General features: G+C 58.4%; 2 protein-coding genes across 4 annotated transcripts; both read right to left on the bottom strand.

Moving 5' to 3' along the window:
• Positions 1-175: 175 nt before the first annotated feature.
• On the bottom strand, positions 176-13,738 carry rbm14b (RNA binding motif protein 14b). Of its 2 annotated transcripts, XM_088908937.1 has the most exons (5): positions 13,694-13,738; positions 11,766-12,161; positions 8,333-9,488; positions 6,951-7,172; positions 176-2,426 (listed from the first exon to the last, which is right to left on the bottom strand). In XM_088908937.1, exons 2-5 carry the CDS (start codon positions 12,112-12,114, stop codon positions 2,390-2,392), a joined length of 1,764 nt encoding a protein of 587 aa, XP_088765063.1. In that variant the 5' UTR covers positions 12,115-12,161; positions 13,694-13,738; the 3' UTR covers positions 176-2,389. The 2 variants fall into 2 exon arrangements, with proteins under 2 accessions (XP_088765063.1, XP_088765062.1); XM_088908936.1 differs by lacking the exon at positions 176-2,426 and having other exon boundaries at positions 5,096-7,172.
• A 561-nt stretch (positions 13,739-14,299) lies between these two features.
• On the bottom strand, positions 14,300-21,776 carry ccs (copper chaperone for superoxide dismutase). 2 transcript variants are annotated; one of them, XM_088909032.1, is made up of 8 exons: positions 21,723-21,776; positions 19,555-19,627; positions 18,763-18,900; positions 18,012-18,189; positions 16,675-16,735; positions 15,973-16,050; positions 15,619-15,722; positions 14,300-15,122 (listed from the first exon to the last, which is right to left on the bottom strand). In XM_088909032.1, the coding sequence occupies exons 1-8, from the start codon at positions 21,750-21,752 to the stop codon at positions 14,969-14,971; spliced, it is 816 nt and encodes a 271-aa protein (XP_088765158.1). In that variant the 5' UTR covers positions 21,753-21,776; the 3' UTR covers positions 14,300-14,968. The 2 variants fall into 2 exon arrangements, with proteins under 2 accessions (XP_088765158.1, XP_088765159.1); XM_088909033.1 differs by having other exon boundaries at positions 21,628-21,766.
• Between the last annotated feature and the right edge of the window lie 1,236 nt (positions 21,777-23,012).

Raw genomic sequence — 23,012 nt, 5'->3', positions numbered from 1 at the left:
CGTTACTGTCAGGAACGACAGCGAACACCACGAGCCGCCAGCCGTTACAGAGGGGGAACTGGGGCGGCGGACAGTGCCGAGCGAGGTCGGGAGTGGGCCGGAGCGGGCCGAAAGGGCAGTCTCCCACGGGCATGAGGAGTCCGCGGTCAAGAACCACAAGCACCACACGCTGGTCTGGTGGAAAAACCGTCTTTATTAGCAGCCCCTCCCCCCCCGTCCGAAGCTTGAACACGTTTCCTGAGGAACACGACACACAGGGCCCGCTCAGCTCACAACCGGAAACAAGTGGGCGGGTCGGATCGGCTCCCGGCTCCCCTGAGGGCCCGCCAGGCTCACTTCTCCGGCCCGTTTTCATCCCGGGTCGGATTTGTCCTCGGGAGGGCCCAGTAGGCCCGGGCTTCTCCATCGCCCCATCTTTCCCGAAGCCAATCCCCAGGGGCTGAAGCGATCCTCAGCTCCCGGATCGACTGAGCCATCGAGCCTCAGTTAAAGTGATCGGCGAACAGCGAGGGAGGCGTCTAGGCATCATCGTCTCCTTCAGAGCTGAATCGCCACCGTTCCCCCGTTCGGAGGAGTCACAGTCATCACACACCGTCGCCCGAGCCCCGGGCTGTCCGCTCAAAACACGTCCCACCCCTCTGCATTTACCTGAAGGCTGCAAACCGCCCTCTCGTGCTTTGAAATTCCCCAAAGATATCCATCCAGCTGCTTCATCCAGTATGGGGGCATGGGGGAGCTGGAGCCTATCCCAGCAAGCCAGGTGCACAGGGCAGGACACACCCTGGAGGGGACACCAGTCCATCACAGGGCACACAGACACAGACAAATGCACACACACACACACTCACACCTGGGATAATTTTCCCCAGACGCCATTTAACCTACCAGCATGTCTTCGGACAGCGGGAGGAAATCGGAGCGCCCACAGGAAACCCTCTCGGACACAGGGAGAACACGCAAACTCCACACAGACAGCACCCCAGCAATGGAACTGAACTCGGGGCCCCCATCCAGGTTTAATCTCTAGAACAGTATTCATAAGGCAAACCACATACTGGCACACCGGGTTATGACTTCCCCTGGAGCTGCACTCTTTCTCAAAGGAAGGAAGTGGCGATCCCGCATGCTTTGAACCCTATCGGAGCGCGGAGCCCCTCACCTCATCTCGACAGCCTGCCGTCACCTCACGCAGGTAAACCCCTGTCCCCCGACTGGTCGACTGGTGCGTGCCCCGCCCACATCGCGACTTCCTTGCATCGATCCAGCCTCTCTCAAGCTTCCCAGGAAACGTCCCACGGGAAATATGTCTCACCCGAAGGAGACAAATCCGTGGGATAGAACCGCCTGGAAGAGGACAAGCTCGCCCCCGGCCCCGCGGCACAGACGCGGCGAGGGCTGAACTCGCAGGACTCTTCACGGAGGAGGAGCTACAGCAACAGTGTTCAGCACCGACACTCCACGTGCTCGGTCTTTTCAAGGGGAGTGACTCTGAATCGCACCCGTGGCTTCAACACCGGTGTGAGCCGCAGGTGCCCAGAGAACCACCAAACCTCATGCCTTTCCCACACCCCTGCCTGTAGGACCTGCAGGACCCGGGTCCCAGCAGTCCTGTGCGGTCTGGGGTCTGGTCTGGCCCCCAGGTCGCGTGTGGAAGGAGGGCGCAGGGAGCCGCACAGGGGTACCCCGGTCCTTTCAGCGTGTCCAGCCGCTCGAAGATCACTCTCAATGCCCACACCCCCCCACCCTCTCCCCCAGCAAATTCACTCCCCCGTTCATTTCGGACACCCCTGATCTCACCTCGGCCACCGGGAGGAACTCACCTTCAAAGGTCAGAAGGTCAGCACAAGAAGAGAAGAGAGCGATCACCTGCTGGGACAAGAGCCAAGTGTTGCAGGTGCAAACCAAGAGCAGGCGCAGTTAAAACAGGAGGCCCTCCTTTACACAAAGGGTGGCGGGGGTCTGGAACAAGCTGTCCTTCGAGAGCGAGCCGCCGACCCTTCTCGTGCGCTCCGACGGGACGGTTTTCGAGAGAGGCGCAAGTCTGGTTACGATGGCCGGGGTGGGGTGGGAGGGGAGGGCAAGAAGGAAGAAGAGTGTTTTTCGGGGTCCGGGCGCAGGGTGGCGTTCCTGAAACGGGGACAGCGAGGGCTCCCCAGGGGACGGGCTCGGAGAAGAGGAAGAGGGCCGTGCTCTGACCTTGGGCACAGGGGCCGCAGAGGGTCGGGACACCCCGAGACGGTTCGGCAGACGTGGCGCATGCACCCCCGCACTCACCTCTCTCGCCATCGCGGCTCCCCGCTGGCGCCACGCTCTGCCCGGGACGCGGCCCAGATCGCAGGGTCCGGGGGTGGGGGGCGGGGGCGGGAGGGGGCCAGGCGTCTCGCCCCCTTTAAACCTGCAGCGGCTGTGGCTGCCTATCCTCCCAGCTGTGTGGAGCACAGGGGGAACACCTCAGTTGTGTGTGTGTGTGTGTACGTACACGCACCAGGCGGAAGCAGGTTAGGAACAAGAGACACACACACACGCGCACGCGCAGGCAGGCAGGTACGTCAAAAGCACAAGGTTCCCAGCCACTGCAACACCCACGGCGCGCCCTGCCTCAGCCCACTGCTCGCAACAAAATGAGGACGTCAAAAAAAAAAAAACAAACTAAAAAGAGCTTCTCCGGACGACAACGGGAGCCTCTTGATATTGCCAAGGAAGTTAGGGGTTAAAAATGAAAAAAAAAACAAACATCAAAAACCTAGTGTAGGTTTTGGTCGATTTTGGTCTTCACCCTAAATTGCTGCAGTCTCACAAACTTCCAGTGCAGCACAGGCAGTGCACCTGAACTCAACTGCTTTCGTCCTGACCCGAGTTGTTCCCTGCTGACCTCACGTTTGATTGGCTGGCTCCCCCCCTGACCTCACGTTTGATTGGCTGGCTCCCCCCCTGACCTCACGTTTGATTGGCTGGCTCCCCCCCTGACCTCACGTTTGATTGGCTGGCTCCCCCCCTGACCTCACGTTTGATTGGCTGGCTCTCCCCCCATGACCCGAGTTTAGATTGGCTGGCTCCCCCCCATGATCTCACACATTGGACTGGCTGGCTGAAGGCTGACCTCAGCCCTGACTGGGTTGTTCCCTCGCCTACCCTGACTTGGGACTGGCCTCCTCCCGCCCCACGGTACAGAAACCAGCGGGCCCGGACCCCAGCCCGCGCATACGGGACCGGAGCGCGCGCGCGCGTGCCGGGCTGCTGCAGTGGCAGTGGGCTTGGGCAGTGGCCCGGTGTTTGTGAGGCGAACCGGGACGAAGACAGCGGTCTGGGCGGCGCCGGCGGAACTTGTACGGCGAGGGGGTAGGGGGGGGAGGATGCGTGTGCGTGGGACGGGGGGCGGGGGGGTTCGGGGTCGAGAAGGCGTCGGCAGCAGTTTCTTCGTGTCCCCGGGTCGACCCCCCCCCCCACCGGGCTCCCAACAGCTCATCACACAGCACACCCACAAACCACTGCTTCCGAGTAGGGCTTGAATCCGTATTTTTATTTCAGCATTCCGAAACATCGTGGGGACCCCCCCAACCCGTACCCCAACCCCAGCCCCAGCACCCCCACCCCCCCTCCACCCCCAAAGAATAAAAGCCACAAGAGTTTCACATCACAAAGCCGCCAGCTCAGAAAACACCGGCATGCTGAGCTCCAGGTACTCTGGGAGGAGGAGGATGGGGCCAGACAAACCCCACTCTTGCCCCAGGACGAAAACACCTCCAGCCCACAGCATGGACCTCCCAAAGACCAGAGTAGGCGTCAACTCAGATTTTCTGTCCCGGGATCTTTAACGTCTGCATCCGAGAGTTCCTCAAGTTCCCCCACGCCAAAAGGCTGAGGGAACTGAATATCTTTAGTCTTAAACGGAGAACACTACACTACGTCATTCCAGTGGACCGGAATCAGCGGTGAAAGGTATAAAAAAAAAAACAAAAACAAACAAGACCAGCGGAAAGTAAAGGGATGAGCTGTACGCAAACAGTCGCAGGGGTCTGCAGCAGGCTGCCCAACTCTGTTGCTGAAGCCCCCTGGCTCCTTTCAAGAAATAACGAGATAAGGTCCTGGGATTGATTAGCGACTGAAAGATAATCACGGCTGCTCTAAAATGATAAGCCTGTGCGCTTCATACAGCGCCTTTCATCTATAGGAATGCTGCAGGGCAGAGAGAAACCAAGCGGGCTACCACCGAAGCGCTCCAGAGTCTCTCCTACAGCAGACACTGGAGGAGTGACCCCAGAATCGATAAATCAGGTGGGACGACAACCCCCTGATCTGATCTGATCTGGTCGGACCTCGGAAATGAAGCGCACGGCAACCTCAAGGAAAACCTGCAGCTGCTGCTGGGACCAGGGGTGCTGGTATACTGGTTCAGGGTGAGGGCTCACCAGACACCCAACGCAGCAGCAGCACAGTCCGGCTCGCCACCCGAGCAGGGCAGGGGACTCGGCTACCGCGCAGGACACAGACAGGCCCGGCGCCCGGAGAGCAGCTGCCGACCCACACCGGGCAGGGAGGCGTGGGGGCTGAGGGGGAGACCCCCCTCTGGCTAGCGGTGGGGGGAGGGCGCACCGCCGTGCCCTCGCCCCACGAATTTCCGATGTGTTCAACTCCTGACCCCCAGAGACAATTAAATACTGGAAGCTGCACGGGACATCTGCCTGTTCAAGGGAAACCGCGTCGGTGGTGTTATTATTCGACGCTTTCTAAGATGGCATCCAAAGGGCCTGTGAGGTCACCTATAAAGGGACTCGAAAGGATCTTCGGGAATAGGATTCCAGATCCCAGGATTAGAGCTACTACCTAGGTTGGCTGCGGTATTCCAGGGAGGAGCAGTTTGGAAAGAGGCAGGAATGGTTGGTGTACGGACACCTCCTCATCCCAAATCCCTCCCCAGCAAAGGGATAATGATTTAGGCAGGAATTCTTGGCAATTAATCTTGGACATTCCTAACCACTGCTCCGCCTCTTGGGATCAGGAAAAGGGGAAGGGGGTTACTGGGGCTGTCAGGTAAAAAAAAAATCAAAATTAAATACAAAACAAAAATACAAAATTCAAGCCCTACGTTACAACACTGATCAAAAGAGCCTTTATTTTATTGATTACATAAAAAATAACCATGAGGGAGGAGAAAAAAAAACCAAACGGGAAAAAAAACAGTAAAATCCAGAGCCAAAACGATGAAAACTTTCAAAACGAATGTTTGTGTTTTTTTTTAAAAAAAAAAAAGAAAAGAAAATTAAAAACAGATCTGGCCTGAACACATGTCCACATTCCTCTCCTGCCTACACTTAACACAGAAACACGGCCAGACCGGAGAGAGAGAGGGTGAAGTCCGCCTTCACGCACTGGGTGATTTTCTAGAGAAATGGGAACAAATGGATCTACAGGAACTGGGGGGCAGTCCTGGCCCGGGGTACAGGCACAGAGGGGCACAGGCTGCACCGCAGGTGGGGGGGTGCGTGGGGATTGCGTTAAGACATGACCCAGTGCTCCTACCTCCCCTGCCGGGGCCGCGGCCAACACCTATGAGTCCTGCACCAAACCCCTCAACAGAGCGCCCGGATATGGCCGGGGAGAGAGACTTGTCCTGTCCCGTGTGCACAATCAAACACTCCTACACCCGCAGAGCTGGGGGGGGGGGAGAGGGGGGAGCGTCCCGGCGGCGGGCTTGCGTGTCGGACAGAGACGGAGGTCAGGGCTGCCGGCTCCATGCCCTCCCGGTATTCCGGCCTTCGGAAAGTGACACCGCCCGAACCCCGTTCCGCAACACGCAGGTGCCCGTGCGCACGCTCGCACACACACGCACGCTTGCACACACAGACACACGCACGCTTGCACACACAGACATGCTTTCACACACAGACACACGCACGCTTGTACACGCATGCATGCTTGCACACACAGACACACGCACGCTTGCACACACAGACATGCTTTCACACACAGACACACGCACGCTTGTACACGCATGCATGCTTTCACACACAGACACACGCACGCTTGTACACGCATGCACGCTTGCACACACAGACACACGCACGCTTGTACACGCATGCACGCTTGCACACACAGACACACGCACACATGCTTGCACACACGCACGCTCGCACGCACACACGCACGCTCGCACGCACACACGCACGCACACATGCTTGCACACACAGACACACGCACACATGCTTGCACACACGCACACATGCTTGCACACACGCACGCTCGCACGCACACACGCTCGCACGCACACACGCTCGCACGCACAGACACACGCACGCACACATGCTTGCACACACAGACACACGCACAGACACACTGCCCCAGCCTTGGTCCACCAGGTGGCCTGGATCGTTTCCAGAGAGCGGAGGGCTTTCCAGCCTCCCGGCCGCTCCGGGACGAACAGAAGCGGGGAGAGAGGGCATAACGCATCCGAAATGGAACAAGGCCCGTTGACTCCAGATCCCACTCCGGGGCTCCCCAGGGCCGACGCTCTGGCAAGACGGAGGCATATCCGGCTCCGAACGAGCTGCTCCCGAGCCCCGGGCTGGCCAGGCACAGGGTGGGCCCGCCTGGGGCTCTCTGCCCGTCCGAACTCCGGCCGCCTCTGACCGGAGAGAAGCCCCCCGCCGAGGGGCCGGTCGCTGCTCAGACAGCAGAGGGGAGGGGCGAGGGCCAACTCTCGCGGTAAGACTGCAGGGCCCCGCAGGGCCCAGCCACAGGGGCGCCGGACAGGGAGTGGGTCAGTCTCGGGCGGGGGGTGTGGGGGCCACAGGCAGACGGGGCGGACGCACACGCGCAGACACGCGCTCCCCCTCCCCCGGGGCGCGGGCGGTGGCTATCGGAACGGGGGCTCTGGGGTGTGCTCTTGGGCGGGGAGGTCGGGGCGGCGGTCGGGCGGTTCCTGCTGCGGCGACGGCTGCGGCGGCTCATACGCTGTGGGCGCGGCTGGCGTGGGCGCGGCGGGCGCGGCGGGCGCGACGGGCGCGGTCTCCCCTGGCGGGCCCGTGTCATCCGGGATGGTGGTGGCGGCGGCGGCAGCGGCAGCCGGCTGAGCCTCGACGTCAGGCTCCGGAGTCGCGGCGGGGTACTCGTACTGGTACGGGTACTGGTACTGGTATTGGTACTGGTACTGCTGGTAATAGTCGGCATAGTACCTGCGGAGGAGAGAGACGGGCGGACGCCCGGTCAGCACAGGGACAGGCCTCCCCGCGGCCCCAAGCCCTCAAAACCCCGCCACGCCGGCAAACAGCACGAAAACCGGCTTCTCGCCTTTTACTCTGTGTACACAGCAGCCCCCCTGGCCCTCAGATCCAATTCAGTCACTGAAGGCTACGATGCAAGCCAATTAAGTCATTTAATAGCCAATTAAGTCACTGAAGGCTACGATGCAAGCCAATTAAGTCAATTAGTATCCAATTAAGTAACTGAAAGCTAAAATGCAAACCACTCAGGTCAATTACATATCCGTTAAGTCTATCAGGGGCTACAGGTTAAACACGGAGTCGGGAACGAGCTGCCGTCGCCTGGGATCGGGCCAGGAACGAGAACTCGCTCCGGACGGGATGGGACTTCGCCCAGAAGCCAAAGGAGTCACAGCAGGACGCCTCTCGTCAGAGACAGAGAGCTGAAAGACTCGGGAGGAGAGGGGCGAGAGTCGAGGGTGGCCGGGGGAGAGCCTCAACACCTTCATCGAGCCAACTGCCCTGAAACCCTGTGGAACTGGACACCCCGGCACCGGTACACAGGGGTACCCCAGTACCTGGGCACCACTGGTTAAATACCAGAGACACAGGGGTACCCCAGTACCTGGGCACTGCTGGTTTAATATCAAAAACACCGGGGTACCCCAGTACCTGGGCACCGCTGGTTTAATATCAGAGACAACAGGGGTACCCCAGTACCTGGGCACCACTGGTTTAATACCAGAGACACAGGGGTACCCAAGTACCAGAGACACTGGGGTACCCCAATACTGGCACTGCTGGTTTAATACCAGAGACAACAGGGTACCCCAGTACCTGGGCACCGCTGTTTTAATACCAGAGACAACAGGGGTACCTGAGTACCGGACAGTACTGGTTTAATAGCAGAGACACTGGGGTTCCCAGTACCGGGGCACCGCTAGTTCAATACCAGAGACACTGGGGTACCCGAGTACCAGAGACACTGGGGTACCCCAGTACTGGACACTGCTGGTTTAATACCAGAGACACTGGGGTACCCCAGTACTGGACACTGCTGGTTTAATACCAGAGACACTGGGGTACCCCAGTACTGGACACTGCTGTGTAAAAGAGGCGTGGTGTGGCCGTACCTGGCGTATGCGTCCTCATCGATGGCGGCCGCGGCGTCCTCGGGCCGGCTGGCGGGCGTGGGCAGCAGGGCTCTGCGCTTGCTCCGCTGGTAGGGGTAGGACTTGGGCAGCGGGTCGGGCAGCAGGGGGCCGGAGCGGCGCACGGGGCTGCGGTCGCGCTCGCCGGCCTTGCCCTGCCCCGGGGAGCCCCCGCCCGCCTGCTGCTCGGCCAGGACCTGCTGGCCCTGCGCGAAGTAGTGCGCCCGCGCCGCCTCGAAGAAGGCCTGCGCCGTGGGGTCGTTTCCCCCTGCCGCCCCGTACGCCGAGACGCCGCCCCCGGCGCCGTACATGGCCGGTGCCGCGCTGTAGGCTGGGGCCGCGCTGTAGGCCGGGGCCGCGCTGTACATGGCCGGGGCCGCGCTGTACATGGCCGGGGCCGCGCTGTAGGCCGAGGCGGTGCTGTAGGCCGAGGCGGCGCTGTAGGCCGAGGCCGCGCTGTAGGCCTGGCTCACCGCGGCGCCGGCGCCCGAGCCGTCTCCCACGTACATCTGGTTGGCCACGCCGGGGGCGTAGACCTGGCTGCTGTAGGCGGCGGCGGCGGCGGCGGCCGCGGCGATGGCGGCGGCGGCGGCCGTGTTGTTGGCCACCTGCGTGTAGGCGGGGCTGGTCACCGTGCTGTAGGCCTGGCTGTCCCCGGAGGTCATGGCCTGGCTGCCGGCCGACGAGCCGTACAGCTGGTTGGCCACGGTGCCGTACACCTGGCTGGCCAGGGCGCCGTACACCGCCGGGCTGACCGGGTTGCCGTCCGAGCCGATGGCCGCCGAGAGGCCGCTCAGCGCGGCGTAGGTGGGGTCGAAGACGGGCGTGTTGTAGACGGAGTTGTGCACGCTCTGCTGCACCTGCAGCGGCAGCCCCGCGGCGGCGGCGGCGGCGGCCGCCACCACGGCGGCCTGGCTCTGGTACTGCTCCAGCGAGGGCTTGGTCAGCGGGCACTCCCCGGCGTAGTGGCCCTGCTTGCCACAGCTGACGCAGGGGATCTTGCTGGTCGGCGCCTGCTTGCTGGGCTGCACCTTGGAGAGCTCGACGGACAGCGGCCGGCCCTTGAAGGAGGTGCCGTGGAGCGCCTCGATGGCCTGCAGCGCGTCCTCCTTCTTCTCCATGTGCACAAAGGCGTATCCTGCGAGACAGGGAGCGGGGGGGGGGGGGGATCAGGGGGAACCCAGAACCCCACATCACCGGGACACCCGGCACCCAGGCGGGCAATAAGACCCAAACTGGCTCAAAACCACTACACAGCCTGAGAGGCGACGCGAGAACATGTTTTACTGAGCTGGGTCCAGCTGGCTCTGGGGCTGAGCTGGGAAACTGCAGGGCTGAGGTCTGGGGTTCACCTGAGCTGGGAAACTGCAGGTCTGAGGTCTGGGGCTCAACTGAGCTGGGAAACTGCAGGGCTGAGGTCTGGGGTTCACCTGGGCTGGGACACTGCAGGACTGAGGTCTGGGGTTCAACTGAGCTGGGAAACTGCAGGACTGAGGTCTGGGGTTCACCTGAGCTGGGAAACTGCAGGACTGAGGTCTGGGGCTCAACTGAGCTGGGAAACTGCAGGACTGAGTCTGGGGTTCACCTGAGCTGGGAAACCGAAGGACTGAGGTCTGGGGTTCACCTGAGCTGGGAAACCGAAGGACTGAGGTCTGGGGTTCACCTGAGCTGGGAAACTGCAGGACTGAGGTCTGGGGCTCAACTGAGCTGGGAAACTGCAGGGCTGAGGTCTGGGGTTCACCTGAGCTGGGAAACTGCAGGTCTGAGGTCTGGGGCTCAACTGAGCTGGGAAACTGCAGGACTGAGTCTGGGGTTCACCTGAGCTGGGAAACTGCAGGACTGAGGTCTGGGGTTCACCTGAGCTGGGAAACCGAAGGACTGAGGTCTGGGGTTCACCTGAGCTGGGAAACTGCAGGACTAAGGCTGGGGTCCAGCTGGAGTTTTGACAACCACAACCCTTTTGTTTATGTATTTTATCCAGTCAAAAGAGAGACGGGCAAATTAAAATAAAAACATGGCCTTGTCCAGCCCACACCCACCACTCCTCTGTTCCCAACTGCAGACTCCCGAAAGTCTTCCCACGCTAAAAGTCAATGACATAAAAACAGAAGCAGAAAACGCGCCCAAGACAGAACTCGCAGAGCTCTAAAACCCCAGGGCTGGGCTCACAAGTTCAAGTCGCCTCTAAGACTGGGCGTCTTCGGAGATCCCCGAGGCTCCAGATTAACACAGGAAGGCCACACGGGTCTGATTAAGGGCCAGCCGGGCCAGCTGAACTCCGAAACCGAGTTAGACGGCCCACGTACGTCTACTGGGGGGTACAAAAAGCACGACGAGACACCAGTCTGTCCACCTAGAGACGTGCTCAACCTCCGACCAGTTTTAAGTGAGCAAAACACGAGAGGGAACGCGCTGCAAAACACACCCGTCGTTTTTCACAACGCACCGCACAGCCGCGGCGCCTCACGACTCCGTGACTGCCGTGCGACCAACACCCCTCCCCCTCGCACGCGCGCACCCACCCACGCACGCGGGTCATTTAGGACGCGCACGGAACGACGAGCAGGCCCATTAACACCTCTCGCTCACGAACACCGCAAAGCCCCCCCGACACCGTCAGCGGTGAGCAGCCCTCAAGGTCATCGTTACAAAACGACAGCACGGCGGCGAGCGCTCTGCTCCAGACAGGCAAGGCGCGGGCGACCCCTTCTCGAGAAAACACAGACAACACGGCTCTCACGGACATGGCGGGCGCGCTAGATCAGGGGTTCCCAGTCCGAGTCCAGGAGACCCACAAGTCTGCTGCGCGACTCAAGCCCGAGCCGAACTCACGAGCATCTCCCAAGTCTCCTTCTCAGAACTCTGGAATCGCACGTTACTTCAGAAAGGCCGCGCTGGCGAGGAAGCGCCCCGCATCTACAGGGGCTGAAAACTGTCACACTTTATCAAGGCGGCCAGGGGTTCGACTGAGCGACTGAGAGCCGGGCTGGAACAGAGGCCAGCAGGCGCGTGTGAGGGGAGGGAACTCGTTAATGCCATTGGGGCTCCAATCGAGTAATTAAAACAACAGTCGCGCGCGGGGCTGCAGGGTCAAGGGTCAGGATCGAGACGTCAAAGAGCCAGCCAAAGGAAACGAGGGCTTCAGTTAAGTAATTAAGCCAGCAGCCATGCGTGGGGCTGCAGGGTGCAGGACCAGGAGTGCAGGCACCAGCCCAGAAACTCGTTAATGCAATTAGGGCTTCAATTAAGGAATTAAGCCAACAGGCATGTGGGGGGCCTGCAGGGTGAAAGGATTGAAGGACCGTGGTGGGGTGACCAGGACCAGGAGGGGGACACCCAGTGCCTTGAGGCAGTCGGTAAGAACCGCAGCATTAAAAACACGAACCCCATGAAGAACACCCCCCCACACACTCACCTTTGACCTTGTCGCACTCCAGCACCTTGCCGAAGGTCTGGAAGAGCTCCTGCAGGTCCTCGGCCGTGCACAGGCCGCTAAGGTTGCCCACGAACACCTTGGTGGAGTGCAGGGGGCGCCCCCGCGACTCCTCCACCACCAGGTTGCGCCCCCGGAACTCTCGGCCGTTCAGCTCGCGGATGGCGCGCGCCGCCGCCCCCTCGCCGGCCAGGTGCACGAAGGCGAACTGCCGCAGCACGCTGCAGCTCACCACCGTGCCGTAGGGCTCGAAGATGGCCGCCAGCTCCTCCTGGGAGGTGTCCAGCGCCAGGTTGCCCACGAAGATCTTCACCGTGTTGCTCTTGTCCATGACGTCCCCCGGGCGAGCAGGGAGGGGGGAGGGAGAGGGGGGTTTACCTGCGGCAGGGGGGGGGGAGAAAGGGCGGTGAATTCCTGGATTTCGGCAAAGAAGAGGGGGCACAGGGGTCCCCAGGGGCCAATACCCTCCAGTCCCAGCAAACAACACAGACCACCATAACCCCCCCCCCCCCCCGCCCACACATGCACATTTGGGGCACCTCTGGGGCATCATCCAGGTGGGGGTACACCCTGGGGATCCCCATGACCTGTACAGGGCTCTGAGTGGAGTGTCCAGAACAGAGCTACAGCAGTGTGAGCCTTCTGTCGTTATTATTATTAAATCACCTCAACTGACATCACAGGGGATGTGGCCGCACTTGGGGTGGAGCGGTGGCTCTGCGGCTGAGGGTCTGCGCCTATGGCTGGAAGGTTTGCCGGTTCAAATCCAGCGGCCGGCAGAGGAATCCTACTCCTAATCCTGCCCCTGAGCGAGGCCCTTCACCCCAGCTGCTCCAGGGGCGCCGTATATTAATGTCTGACCCTGCGCTCTGACCCCCAGCTTCTCTCCCCTTGTCTGTGTGTCTCATGGAGGTCAAGCTGGGGTCTGTGGAAAGACACATTCCCAATACAAGAAATTGTCTATGGCCAAAAAAAGTGATCTTATCTTATTCAATAAGGAATCCGAATCTCCACCAGCCCTAATCGCACAATCGGGTCAGAGGCCAGTGAACCCCCCCCCCAGTGAAGACTGAGAATCTGTCCCAGTTTTATGACACAGGAACTCACGACGGCGGCGGGAGCGACCCCCCCGCGACCCTGTTTTATAGAGAGGGGGCGGGACTGGGGCTCTACCTCTGACCTGGGGGGGGGGTCAGCAGCTCCACAAGGCTGACATGAGGAAGAAGCTCCTCTCTCTCTCTCTCCCCAGTGTGTCGAAAGAGGGTGGTGGTGGAGAAAACACGTGGCCCGCCCACGCCTGACGATTGTACACGTCTGCAGGTCCCCCTCGCCCCGGCCCCGCACCCCCGGAACTGAGACCCCGACAACCCCGGCTCCGCACGTCTGTCCAGGTATCCCCCCCCCCCACCTCCGAAACACACATTTCCAGAATAATCGCCCTTCCGACACCCACCCCGTCCCCTGATCTGGTCTCCCCGAACCCGAACCCCTCCCGGGTCTCCCCGGCCTCAGCAACAAAGGCGAGGCGGGGTGAACTTTCCGCTACGAGAAACTCACACGCTTAAGAAAACGCGCAGAATTCGTGAATTGTATATATACATGTATTTATTCTCGTTCGCAGGGGAGACTCGGCCTTTAACCCGAGGAACACGGGGGGAATTTAAGACCGGATATTTGCTACGTGCGCAGGCAATGCGCCACAAACGTGCCGGAAAACCATATTTGCCATTGTCGTTGTTAACTAATCCTACCAATGCGGGTCTCGGCTCCGAGATTTGAAGGAATCGGTTTTTTTTTCCCCCCGAAAGCCGCCGCATTCCGAGACCCCTAACTCGCCTCTCGAAAGCAACCAGAATTGTATAAAATCCCAGAAAAAAACTGTTAAGGAACCAAAACGTTTTTCGCCTTACCTTGAGGGTTCTTGCCGTAATTCAAAATGGCCGCGCCAACTTCCGCTAATTTGAACGGCAGCCGGCTCCGGCCAATGGGAGCCCGAGCTAGGTCAGCGGCGGGGCCAATGAAAAGTGCGAACCGCGACCTCTCGCGGGGTTGTCCCACGCTGGCTCTACCCTCCCGCCTCCAGCGCGCCCTCGCCAAGTCTCGCGAGATGCGGCTTCAGTCGACCTTCGGTAGAGATTTCTGGAACTCTTACAGATGAGCTGTTGTTCGGCATTACTGTGTACATACACTACGTAGTGTGTACTGTAGCGTTTCTCTTGCAAATCAGTCACTGCCTTTGTGGTATCCTATGGTATATGAACCCCCCTGTGGCCAGTTTCATACACAGTGCCAGTTGCATTTAAAGTTCTGCCTGTTTTGCAGTGTTTGCAATGTCTTCTGCAGTGTTTGAGGCTGAGCACCAAAGTACAGTCAATTCAATTCAAGAAGCTCAATCACTGAAATCCTACAAGATCTGAAGCTAATAGAACACTACTAATAAATTTAGGTTGATTTCATCTTAAACTGATGCTTTCTTTGTACCGTATTTCAGCAAGAAATGTTTAACCAGGTCATACATTTCAAAAGTATTTTGTACTCCTTTATTTAAACAGCGAAGTCCATTAGGAGTGAATGCCTGTTTATCATGAGCGCCTGGAAAGTCTCTACAGCTGAGGGTGTTGCTGGATCACATCAGCAGCGGCTTGGAGCTGTGCCCCATCTGGGATTTGAACCTGTAACCTCTCAGGCCTTGGAAGAGGGTTGCTGCTCCTCTGGCACCTCCTGCTGGTACCAGGGCAGACCCCCGACACGCCACACACACACACACACACACACACACACAGGTGCATATCAAACTGCAAATCAATTCATGATCGAGCTGCTTCTGGTTTCAAAAGAACAGGTTTACAAACAAAAGCACAGTGACCAAAAGTACAGCCTGAGCACGGCGACATCAAGCCACAGACCTATGATTCCCTACTGCGTCAGAGATGTTTCACGCTTTAACATAAATCTGAGGACATACAATGAAGAAAATCAGAGAAAAGTGCACAAGCAGTCTGTCACGCACTGCAGTGGCAGCAGTGCAGTTTTTTTTTGTGCAATTTGCTGCCCAGGGGAAGAAAGGAAAGTCAAAGTGTTTTCCGAGATCACAGATTCGGCCACCTGTCTGCAGCAGAACAGGTGGACGATGATTGGCTCAGCACTCAGTCTGTCTCTGTCTGCCCCGCCCACTGCCTCTGATGTCACAGGTGTGCCGCCGGCTGATTGGCCGCCCTGCGTCCGGAGCCGGCCAGGGGGCGGTCTCGCTCCTCCCACAGCGTGACGCCGTCACAGGCGCAGATCTGCTTGGGGTTCTGGAAGAGTCCCGCCGAGCGAGCGATGATCCCACACGCCAGCCTACACAGGGATCAGATCAAATAATCAAATGGTACACCGGACCTGAACTGCCGGACCAGCCGTCCTCCCGGTCTAACAAGACCGGACCTGAACCGCCGGACCTGCTGTCCTCCCAGTCTGACAAGACCGGACCTGAACCCCTGGACCTGCTGTCCTCCTGGTCTAACAGGACCGGACCTGAACCGCCGGACCAGCTGTCCTCCCGGTCTAACAGGACCGGACCTGAACCACCGGACCAGCTGTCCTCCCGGTCTAACAGGACCGGACCTGAACCACCGGACCAGCTGTCCTCCCGGTCTAACAGGACTGGACCTGAACCGCCGGACCAGCTGTCCTCCTGGTCTAATAGGACCGGACCTGAACCCCTGGACCAGCTGTCCTCCTGGTCTAACAAGACCGGACCTGAACCGCTGGTTAAGCTGGCCTCTTGCGTGACTTTATTCTGCTGTGAAAGAGCACCCCTCTGTCGCTGGCTCCGACGGCGGCGATGTCTCACCTGTCACCAGAGTTGCCGGTCACTTTAGAGAGGAGGTGGCCCCCCCGGCCCAGGTCGTCCTCACCGGAGTCCACTACCAGCGAGCGGCCAGTGACGTCCCACACCTGCGCGGAGAGCGAGCCGTCAGGGACGACAAGGACACAAAAGCGCAATAAATGAGCACACACCCATCTTCACTCCAGCACCTCACGTACGTAACACTCACTGCAATAAAAACAGTCCCTCCCCTCCACGCACAGTAGTGACACAGTGTTGTCTCATTCATCTGCCTTGTCACCTGCTCAAACCACACCCCCGCCGACCACGCCCCTCACAGAGATGGGTCAAGGGAGATGGGGAATGGGGGCCTCCTACCTTGATTTGGGGGTCCTCCAGTCTGAAAGAGGCTCTGCCATCGTGGCCTGCGGTGATGTTGCCCAGGTCTCCCACGTGCTGCAACACACAGACAGGCTCTGAAGTCACAGACCGAGGCTTTTTCAGACCCACAGCCTGCAGACATTTCACAGTCGTCGCTCCAGGTGTGACAGTGCTGTCAGTCAGACTCCCAGTGCGCAGCAGTCTGATCCGCTCCAGGTGTGACAGTGCTGTCAGACTCCCAGTGCGCAGCAGTCTGATCTGCTCCAGGTGTGACAGTGCTGTCAGACTCCCAGTGCGCAGCAGTCTGATCCGCTCCAGGTGTGACAGTGCTGTCAGTAAGACTCCCAGTGCGCAGCAGTCTGATCCGCTCCAGGTGTGACAGTGCTGTCAGTCAGACTCCCAGTGCGCAGCAGTCTGATCCGCTCCAGGTGTGACAGTGCTATGAGTCAGACTCCCAGTGTGCAGCAGTCTGATCCACTCCAGGCTTTCAGTGTGAGTGTAGCCTATTCTGTGGCTCCACACTGTCTCTATAACCCAGCAGGCTGGAGAGCTGAGTCAGTGATGCCATCTGGCTTGTGCTACAAAGCAATGATTGTGCCCCAGGTAGCTCTGCTTCACATGGGGTTTGTAGACTCCCCTGTTGCCTTCCCACAATGCCCCCAGCCCCCCCCCCCAGAAAAGCCCAGTGCGGTGCAGTACCCGTTCTGTGTCCTCGGGGGCGCCGTGCTGCTTCCCGAAGGGGTTGAAGTGCTCCCCGCAGCTGGGAGAGGCGTGGGGGGGGGGAGGGAGGGAGGGGGAGAGAGAGAGAGGCATGAGCTGTGGTTAGTTTCGGTAGCTGTAGAAAGCTACCGGCAGGCAGAGGAGGTGGCACCGGCTGTGGGCGCAGGAGATGCCCTTCTTGAGAGGGGAGTCACCCAGATCGCCCACACATCTGCCGCCAAACTGAACCGGACAGCAGAAATAAAACGACAGCGCCTCGAACCCTGGCCAGTTTCAGCTCCAGGTGAAGGGAAGCTGGAAAGAGGGGCCTGTTTATAGCAGGAGTCCCCTGTGCTGTACATCTCTGGCGTGGGCTGTGCAGGACTTGTTTCGTCCGCTGTGTGGCCAGATCCGCCCCTGAGCTGCCTGCACGCCTGTACTGTACAAGCTGCGCGCTGTAATTTCAGCAGCTCGGGAGAGTCTGTCTCCCCTGGGGGCTCTAATGTTTTTGCAGGTGGGCTCTTGGCCGAAGCAGCGATCCTGGGTTAACGTCAACTTCCCCGGGGCCCTAGCTATTTTTATCCCCCCCCCCCCACACACACACACACACACACACACACACACACACACTCTGCGAGGGACTCGGGCCAGATCGAAGTGGCGGGCACACCTGCCGATCGCAAATCACTGCTCTCCGTGGCGGGCAGGCCGCTGGCTGACTGCACTGGGGGGGACTGCACCAGTTTGGGGGGCGCAGATTCAGAAGGGGATCTCCCCTCTGGCACACCCCCACGGGGAAAGAAGGGGGATCGGGGGACCCCGGCGCCACAGTGAGTCCCGGAGGGCCCCGGATTCCGGGGGACCCTGGACTCACAGCGCTCTGCCGTCCGAGTCACCTGCGGTCAGCGGCCCAGCGGCCCAGCCGAGGACACCTGCTGACCACGGGGCTGGACCTGCTCGTGGACGAGCCTGGAGTCAGAGCAGCGATTCAGTTCGGGGTCACGGGGGCGTAACCAGACGTGCCCATTTTCTGTCAGACTGGCTGAGCGGCACTGAGAGTGGGGTGGGGGGTACAGCGCCCCCTTATGACCCCCTGCAACAGTGTCTCCAAGGGACAGGCCTCGCCTCCAATCAGCACTGATCCCCCAGTATGGGGGGGGCACCCCCTGTCGTGTGTCAACACACGGGTGTCTAGAAGGTGGTGGGTGGTCTGCTCCCACTTCCTTGTGCCACCTCTCTGCGAGGTCACGGGGTCATGGGGTCATGGGGTTGCGCCAACAAGCGAGAGACGCACAGCCCTACAGAAGAGCACTGAGAGGAAGACTTTACTGGGGCACCTGAGGCAGTCGTGGGTCAGGTCCCCAAACTCGTGCACGTGCAGCCCGTGGGGGCCCGGCTGCAGCCCGTCGATGGTCCCGTCGATGAGACAGAGCCCCTCCGAGACCTGCAGGAACCGCACCACTCCCTGGACCGGGCCCGGGCCCTGCATCATGGCCACAGCCACACCCAGGTCCCCTGCGCAGAGACAGACACATACAATCAAACCCAGCAGCCGTCCATGGACAGAGCCCGACCTTCGAGGAACGACTGCGCACGGCTCACTGTCGTGGTTTTGAACAGACGAAAAAGCCAAGCTCAGCACAGACTCCTGAGATCTTAAACAGGAAAGGCAATCAGACTCCCACTGCGCAGCAGTCTGATCCAGTCCAGATTTTACACTGTTGCCAGTCAGACTCCCAGTGCGCAGCAGTCTGATCCAGTCCAGATTTTACACTGTTGTCAGTCAGACTCCCAGTGCGCAGCAGTCTGATCCAGTCCAGATTTTACACTGTTGTCAGTCAGACTCCCAGTGCGCAGCAGTCTGATCCAGTCCAGATTTTACACTGTTGTCAGTCAGACTCCCAGTGTGCAGCAGTCTGGTCCAGTCCAGATTTTACACTGTTGTCAGTCCGACTCCCAGTGCGCAGCAGTCTGATCCAGTCCAGGTTTATCACCTGCAGGAGACTCTTGTGTCTGACTGCTGTACAAAAGGCAGCGTCACAGAAAATGCGATCCAGGCGCTCTGACTCCCCCCCCTCGCCCTCTCACCCTGCTCCGAGACGCCCATGCCCTTCAGCACGGCCCGCCGGCCCGTGGCCTCAATCAGCTCCTGCACCTCCCGCGCAGTCAGCGTGGTGTCCACCAGCACCTCCTCGCGCTGCTGGTCAACCGCCACTGACCGCACCCCTGCAGCACACAGACTGTGTGAGACATGTGGACACACGCAGCACGCAGCACACAGCACACACAATACACACAGCACACAGACTGTGTGAGACATGTGGACACACGCAGCATGCAGCACACAGCACACACAATACACACAGCACACACAATACACACAGCACACAGACTGTGTGAGACATGTGGACACACGCAGCACGCAGCACACAGCACACACAATACACACAGCACACACAATACACACAGCACACACAATACGCAGCACGCACAATACACTCAGCACACAGACTGTGTACACACATGTGGACACACGCAGCACGCAGCACACAGCACACAGCACACACAATACTCAGCCCACACAATACACAGCACACACAATACACACAGCACACAGACTGTGTGAGACATGTGGACGCATGCAGCACACAACACAAACAGCACAGCACAGACAATACACACACAATGCAAACAGCACACAGCACAGACAAAACATATACACAACACACGCGGCACAAAGCACAGACAATACACACACACAACTCACATAGCACACAACAGACAATACACACACACACACATCACACATCACACATTGCCCGTGTATGTGTGGCCGTGTGTTTGGCGCCCCCCGGTGGCCTGGCCCCGGCACAGCCTCACCTGGCACCCCCTCCAGCGAGGTCCGGACAGCCCCGGCGCAGCTGTCGCAGCTCATCTGCACCGCGAACTCGAGCTGCCGGGGGGAGAGGCAGGTGATCAGAGAGGCGCTAACATGGCTCAGCAGCTGCCGAGCCGGCTAAGAATAGACCTGAAAACAGCCCCCGCGCTGAGCCTGACACCACAGACACGGGGGAGACCAGCAGCACCATCACCGTCATCATCCTGACCATCATCATCAGCGTTACAATAATAACCACAGAGCAGAACAACGGCACCATCACTGTCATCATCCTGACCATCATCATCAGTGTTACAATAATAACCACAGAGGAGACCAACAGCACCACCACCGTCATCATCCTGACCATCATCATCAGCGTTACAATAATAACCACAGAGCAGAACAACGGCACCATCACTGTCATCATCCTGACATTCATCATCAGTGGTACAATAATAACCACAGAGGAGACCAACAGCACCACCACCGTCATCATACTGACCATCATCATCAGCGTTACAGTAATAACCACAGAGCAGAACAACGGCACCATCACCGTCATCATCCTGACCATCATCATCAGCGTTACAATAATAACCACAGAGGAGACCAACAGCACCACCACCGTCATCATCCTGACCATCATCATCAGCGTTACAATAATAACCACAGAGGAGACCAACAGCACCACCACCGTCATCATCCTGACCATCATCATCTGCGTTACAGTAATAACCACAGAGGAGACCAACAGTAACACAATCATCATTACTATTAAGACTACTATCATCGTCATGAGAAAAACAGAAAAGAAAAATAGTACCATCATCATCTCATCATTGTAACATTGCAACAATCAACCAATCAATAACGTCGTGATCGTGGCCATGACTGCGACAGCTGTACTCTCTGGTGGACTAAGTGGGTCCCTGCCTTCCTGTGTGTGAAGGCGCTTCGAGCTCCAGGAGACCCCCAGCTCATGGGCAGGCCGGAGCCAGTTACCGGCACGTTAATCCCCCCGAGGGCAGCGCGCCTCCAACCCTCCATCCACCCTCCCGGACTCTGATCCCGACCAGCTCCGCGGAGCGTGTCGAGTGGTTAATGGGCGGCCGTCACAGTGGCGATTGGATAGTTATTTGTTTAGGGAAAACGCGGATCGTACATCATATATAATACGCGACGCAGACTAGATGTCAACAGAGAGGAGTTCCAGGCGAGGGTGCAGGTCAGCACTGCGGCCCTGGCTTCAATACAGGACTGGGGGGGTGCTGTCTGTGTGGAGTTTGCATGTTTCCTGCGGGTGCTCCGGTTTCGTCCCCCAGTCCAAAGACACGCAGGCGGGTTAACTGCGGGGAAAACTGATTTGTGGGAAAACTGGAGCTGGTGTGAGTGTGCGTGTGTCCGTGTTAATCTAGAAATCTGACACGAAATCGTTCATTTCGACACCGAGAGGGAGCCACATCACAGTGGCCCACCAAGCAGATGGGTGATCGATCAACGTCTTGATTAATTCGTCACTGACTTTCTGAAGGTGTCCCCCGTCTTCAGAAACTAAAAGGGGACCTAAGACTGTTTGTTTTGTCCTCCCTGACCGGATTTCGCGAGATGCGAGCAGTGTCAACACCGCTTCCTGGAGAATACTTGCAATTAAAACAATTTGTGTCTGTTCCTGATCAACGTGCACAATCCGCGTTCTCACGGAGCCTTTAAGCCAAATCAGACTCCACGACGTGTTACCTAAAGCCCGTCAGCGGTTGTGCGATACATTTTTTCACATTGCATTTGATTTATTTTCATTTTTTCTCGTCCCCTTCCCAAGTGCCGTCCTGTGCGCTCCGAGACAGGTGGAGCAAACTCGGAATGTTTTGCCATTTTACTGTCTATCGCTTATGCTGAGGATATAAAAAAAACACTAATGAACAACGACACATATAACGGTTTGTTTTAGTTGGTAAACAATAAGGATACAGGGATATCCGACACCGATGCAAATAATATTATTTGCGGTCTGGACTAGCTGATCTTTCCGCTGCTGTATACTTGAAAGAGCTGTGTATATCACTAAAATATACCCTTTACAGAAGCTCGGAAATGTGCTTTTTTATGATCTGTCAACGAAGAATGAAGACCCGAGAGACACAACAATCTCTTTAAGTAATTCCGACACCTTGCTCACGCTCCCAGCCTCCCGCGCCATTGTGTGTGTGTCTCACCCTCTGCCGGACGCACTTCCGGTCCCCCTGGGCCGCGACCGGTGACGGCGGCCATGCTGGTGAGGTCACGTTGAAAGACGCGGGCAGAGATCGCCCTCCGCCGGAGCGCACGGACAGCACTTGTCGCTGGGCCGGCGAGTGTGTGTGGAGACTGCAGTGCGCAGACTGCAAGCGATGAGCTACTGAACCTGCCTTTTGAGTGATCTTAAGAATGAAAGAGCCAACTTTAGGATTCCTTTTTTTTTTATTAGGGTACACAAAGGGTGGTGGGAGAGTGGAACAAGCCGCCCAGCCATGTTGTTAAAGCTGCTATCCTGGCTTCCATCTCCTGGCCTCTTTACTCTAAGGGTGGTGGGAGGGTGGAACAAGCTGGATGAGCTCCTGGGATCAGTTAACTACTAACCACGCGCGCTGGACGAGCCTCATGGCCTCTCGTCTGTGTCCTTCCTTATAATAATAATAATAATAATAACAACAACTTTATTTTATATAGCGCCTTTAAATGTGGCTTCTCAAAGCGCTTGACAGAATGACAACAACAATAAAACAAAACACACAAGAGACGCTCTTAGGAAATGTCCCGAGAGGCGTTAGACGCTGTGCTGTGTTTAGCGTTTCTGAGGACATGGGCGCTGGCATTTCACCTCCTCTGTCCAGCAGAGACGCGAAGCAGAGGACACGGGCCGCGCACGGGCCCACCCGGCTCACGGGGGGGGGCTCCGCTCCAGGGAGCCCTGGGAGGCCGGTTGGAAGAGCACATGGGCGGGGGTGGAGGAGATTGGACACTTGATCTGAGCTGCACAACACCCACACCAGCGCTGCTCATTTTTGGCAACGTGAAAGAAATATATATATATAAGATAAGATCACTATATCAGTCATATACAATTTCTCGTATTAGGAATTTGTCTTTTCGCGCACCCCAGCTCGCTCTCCGTGAGCAGGGAGACAGGGAGAGAGAAGCTGGGGGTCAGAGCGCAGGGTCGGCCATTTATACGGGGCCCCTGGAGCAGCTGGGGTGAAGGGCCTCGCTCAGGGGCCCAGCGGAGTAGGATTCCTCTGCCGGCCGCGGGATTCGAACCAGCAACCCTCCAGCCACAGGCGCAGACCCTCAGCCGCAGAGCCAGCGCTCCGCCCCCGGTGCGGCCACATCCCTTGTGATGTCAGTTGATGTGATAATAAGATTAATTATTAGGGCTTGGGCGCCTGTCCAGTGGCTGGAAACTGTTGGAAGGAAACCGGAC

This window comes from Atractosteus spatula (genome assembly GCF_055471065.1).
Source record: "Atractosteus spatula isolate fAtrSpa1 chromosome 24 unlocalized genomic scaffold, fAtrSpa1.hap1 SUPER_24_unloc_1, whole genome shotgun sequence".
NCBI classification, from domain to species: Eukaryota; Metazoa; Chordata; class Actinopteri; order Semionotiformes; family Lepisosteidae; genus Atractosteus; species Atractosteus spatula.
The sequence above is the reverse complement of the archived record's forward strand: the minus strand, read 5'-3'. Positions and strand labels throughout refer to the sequence as shown.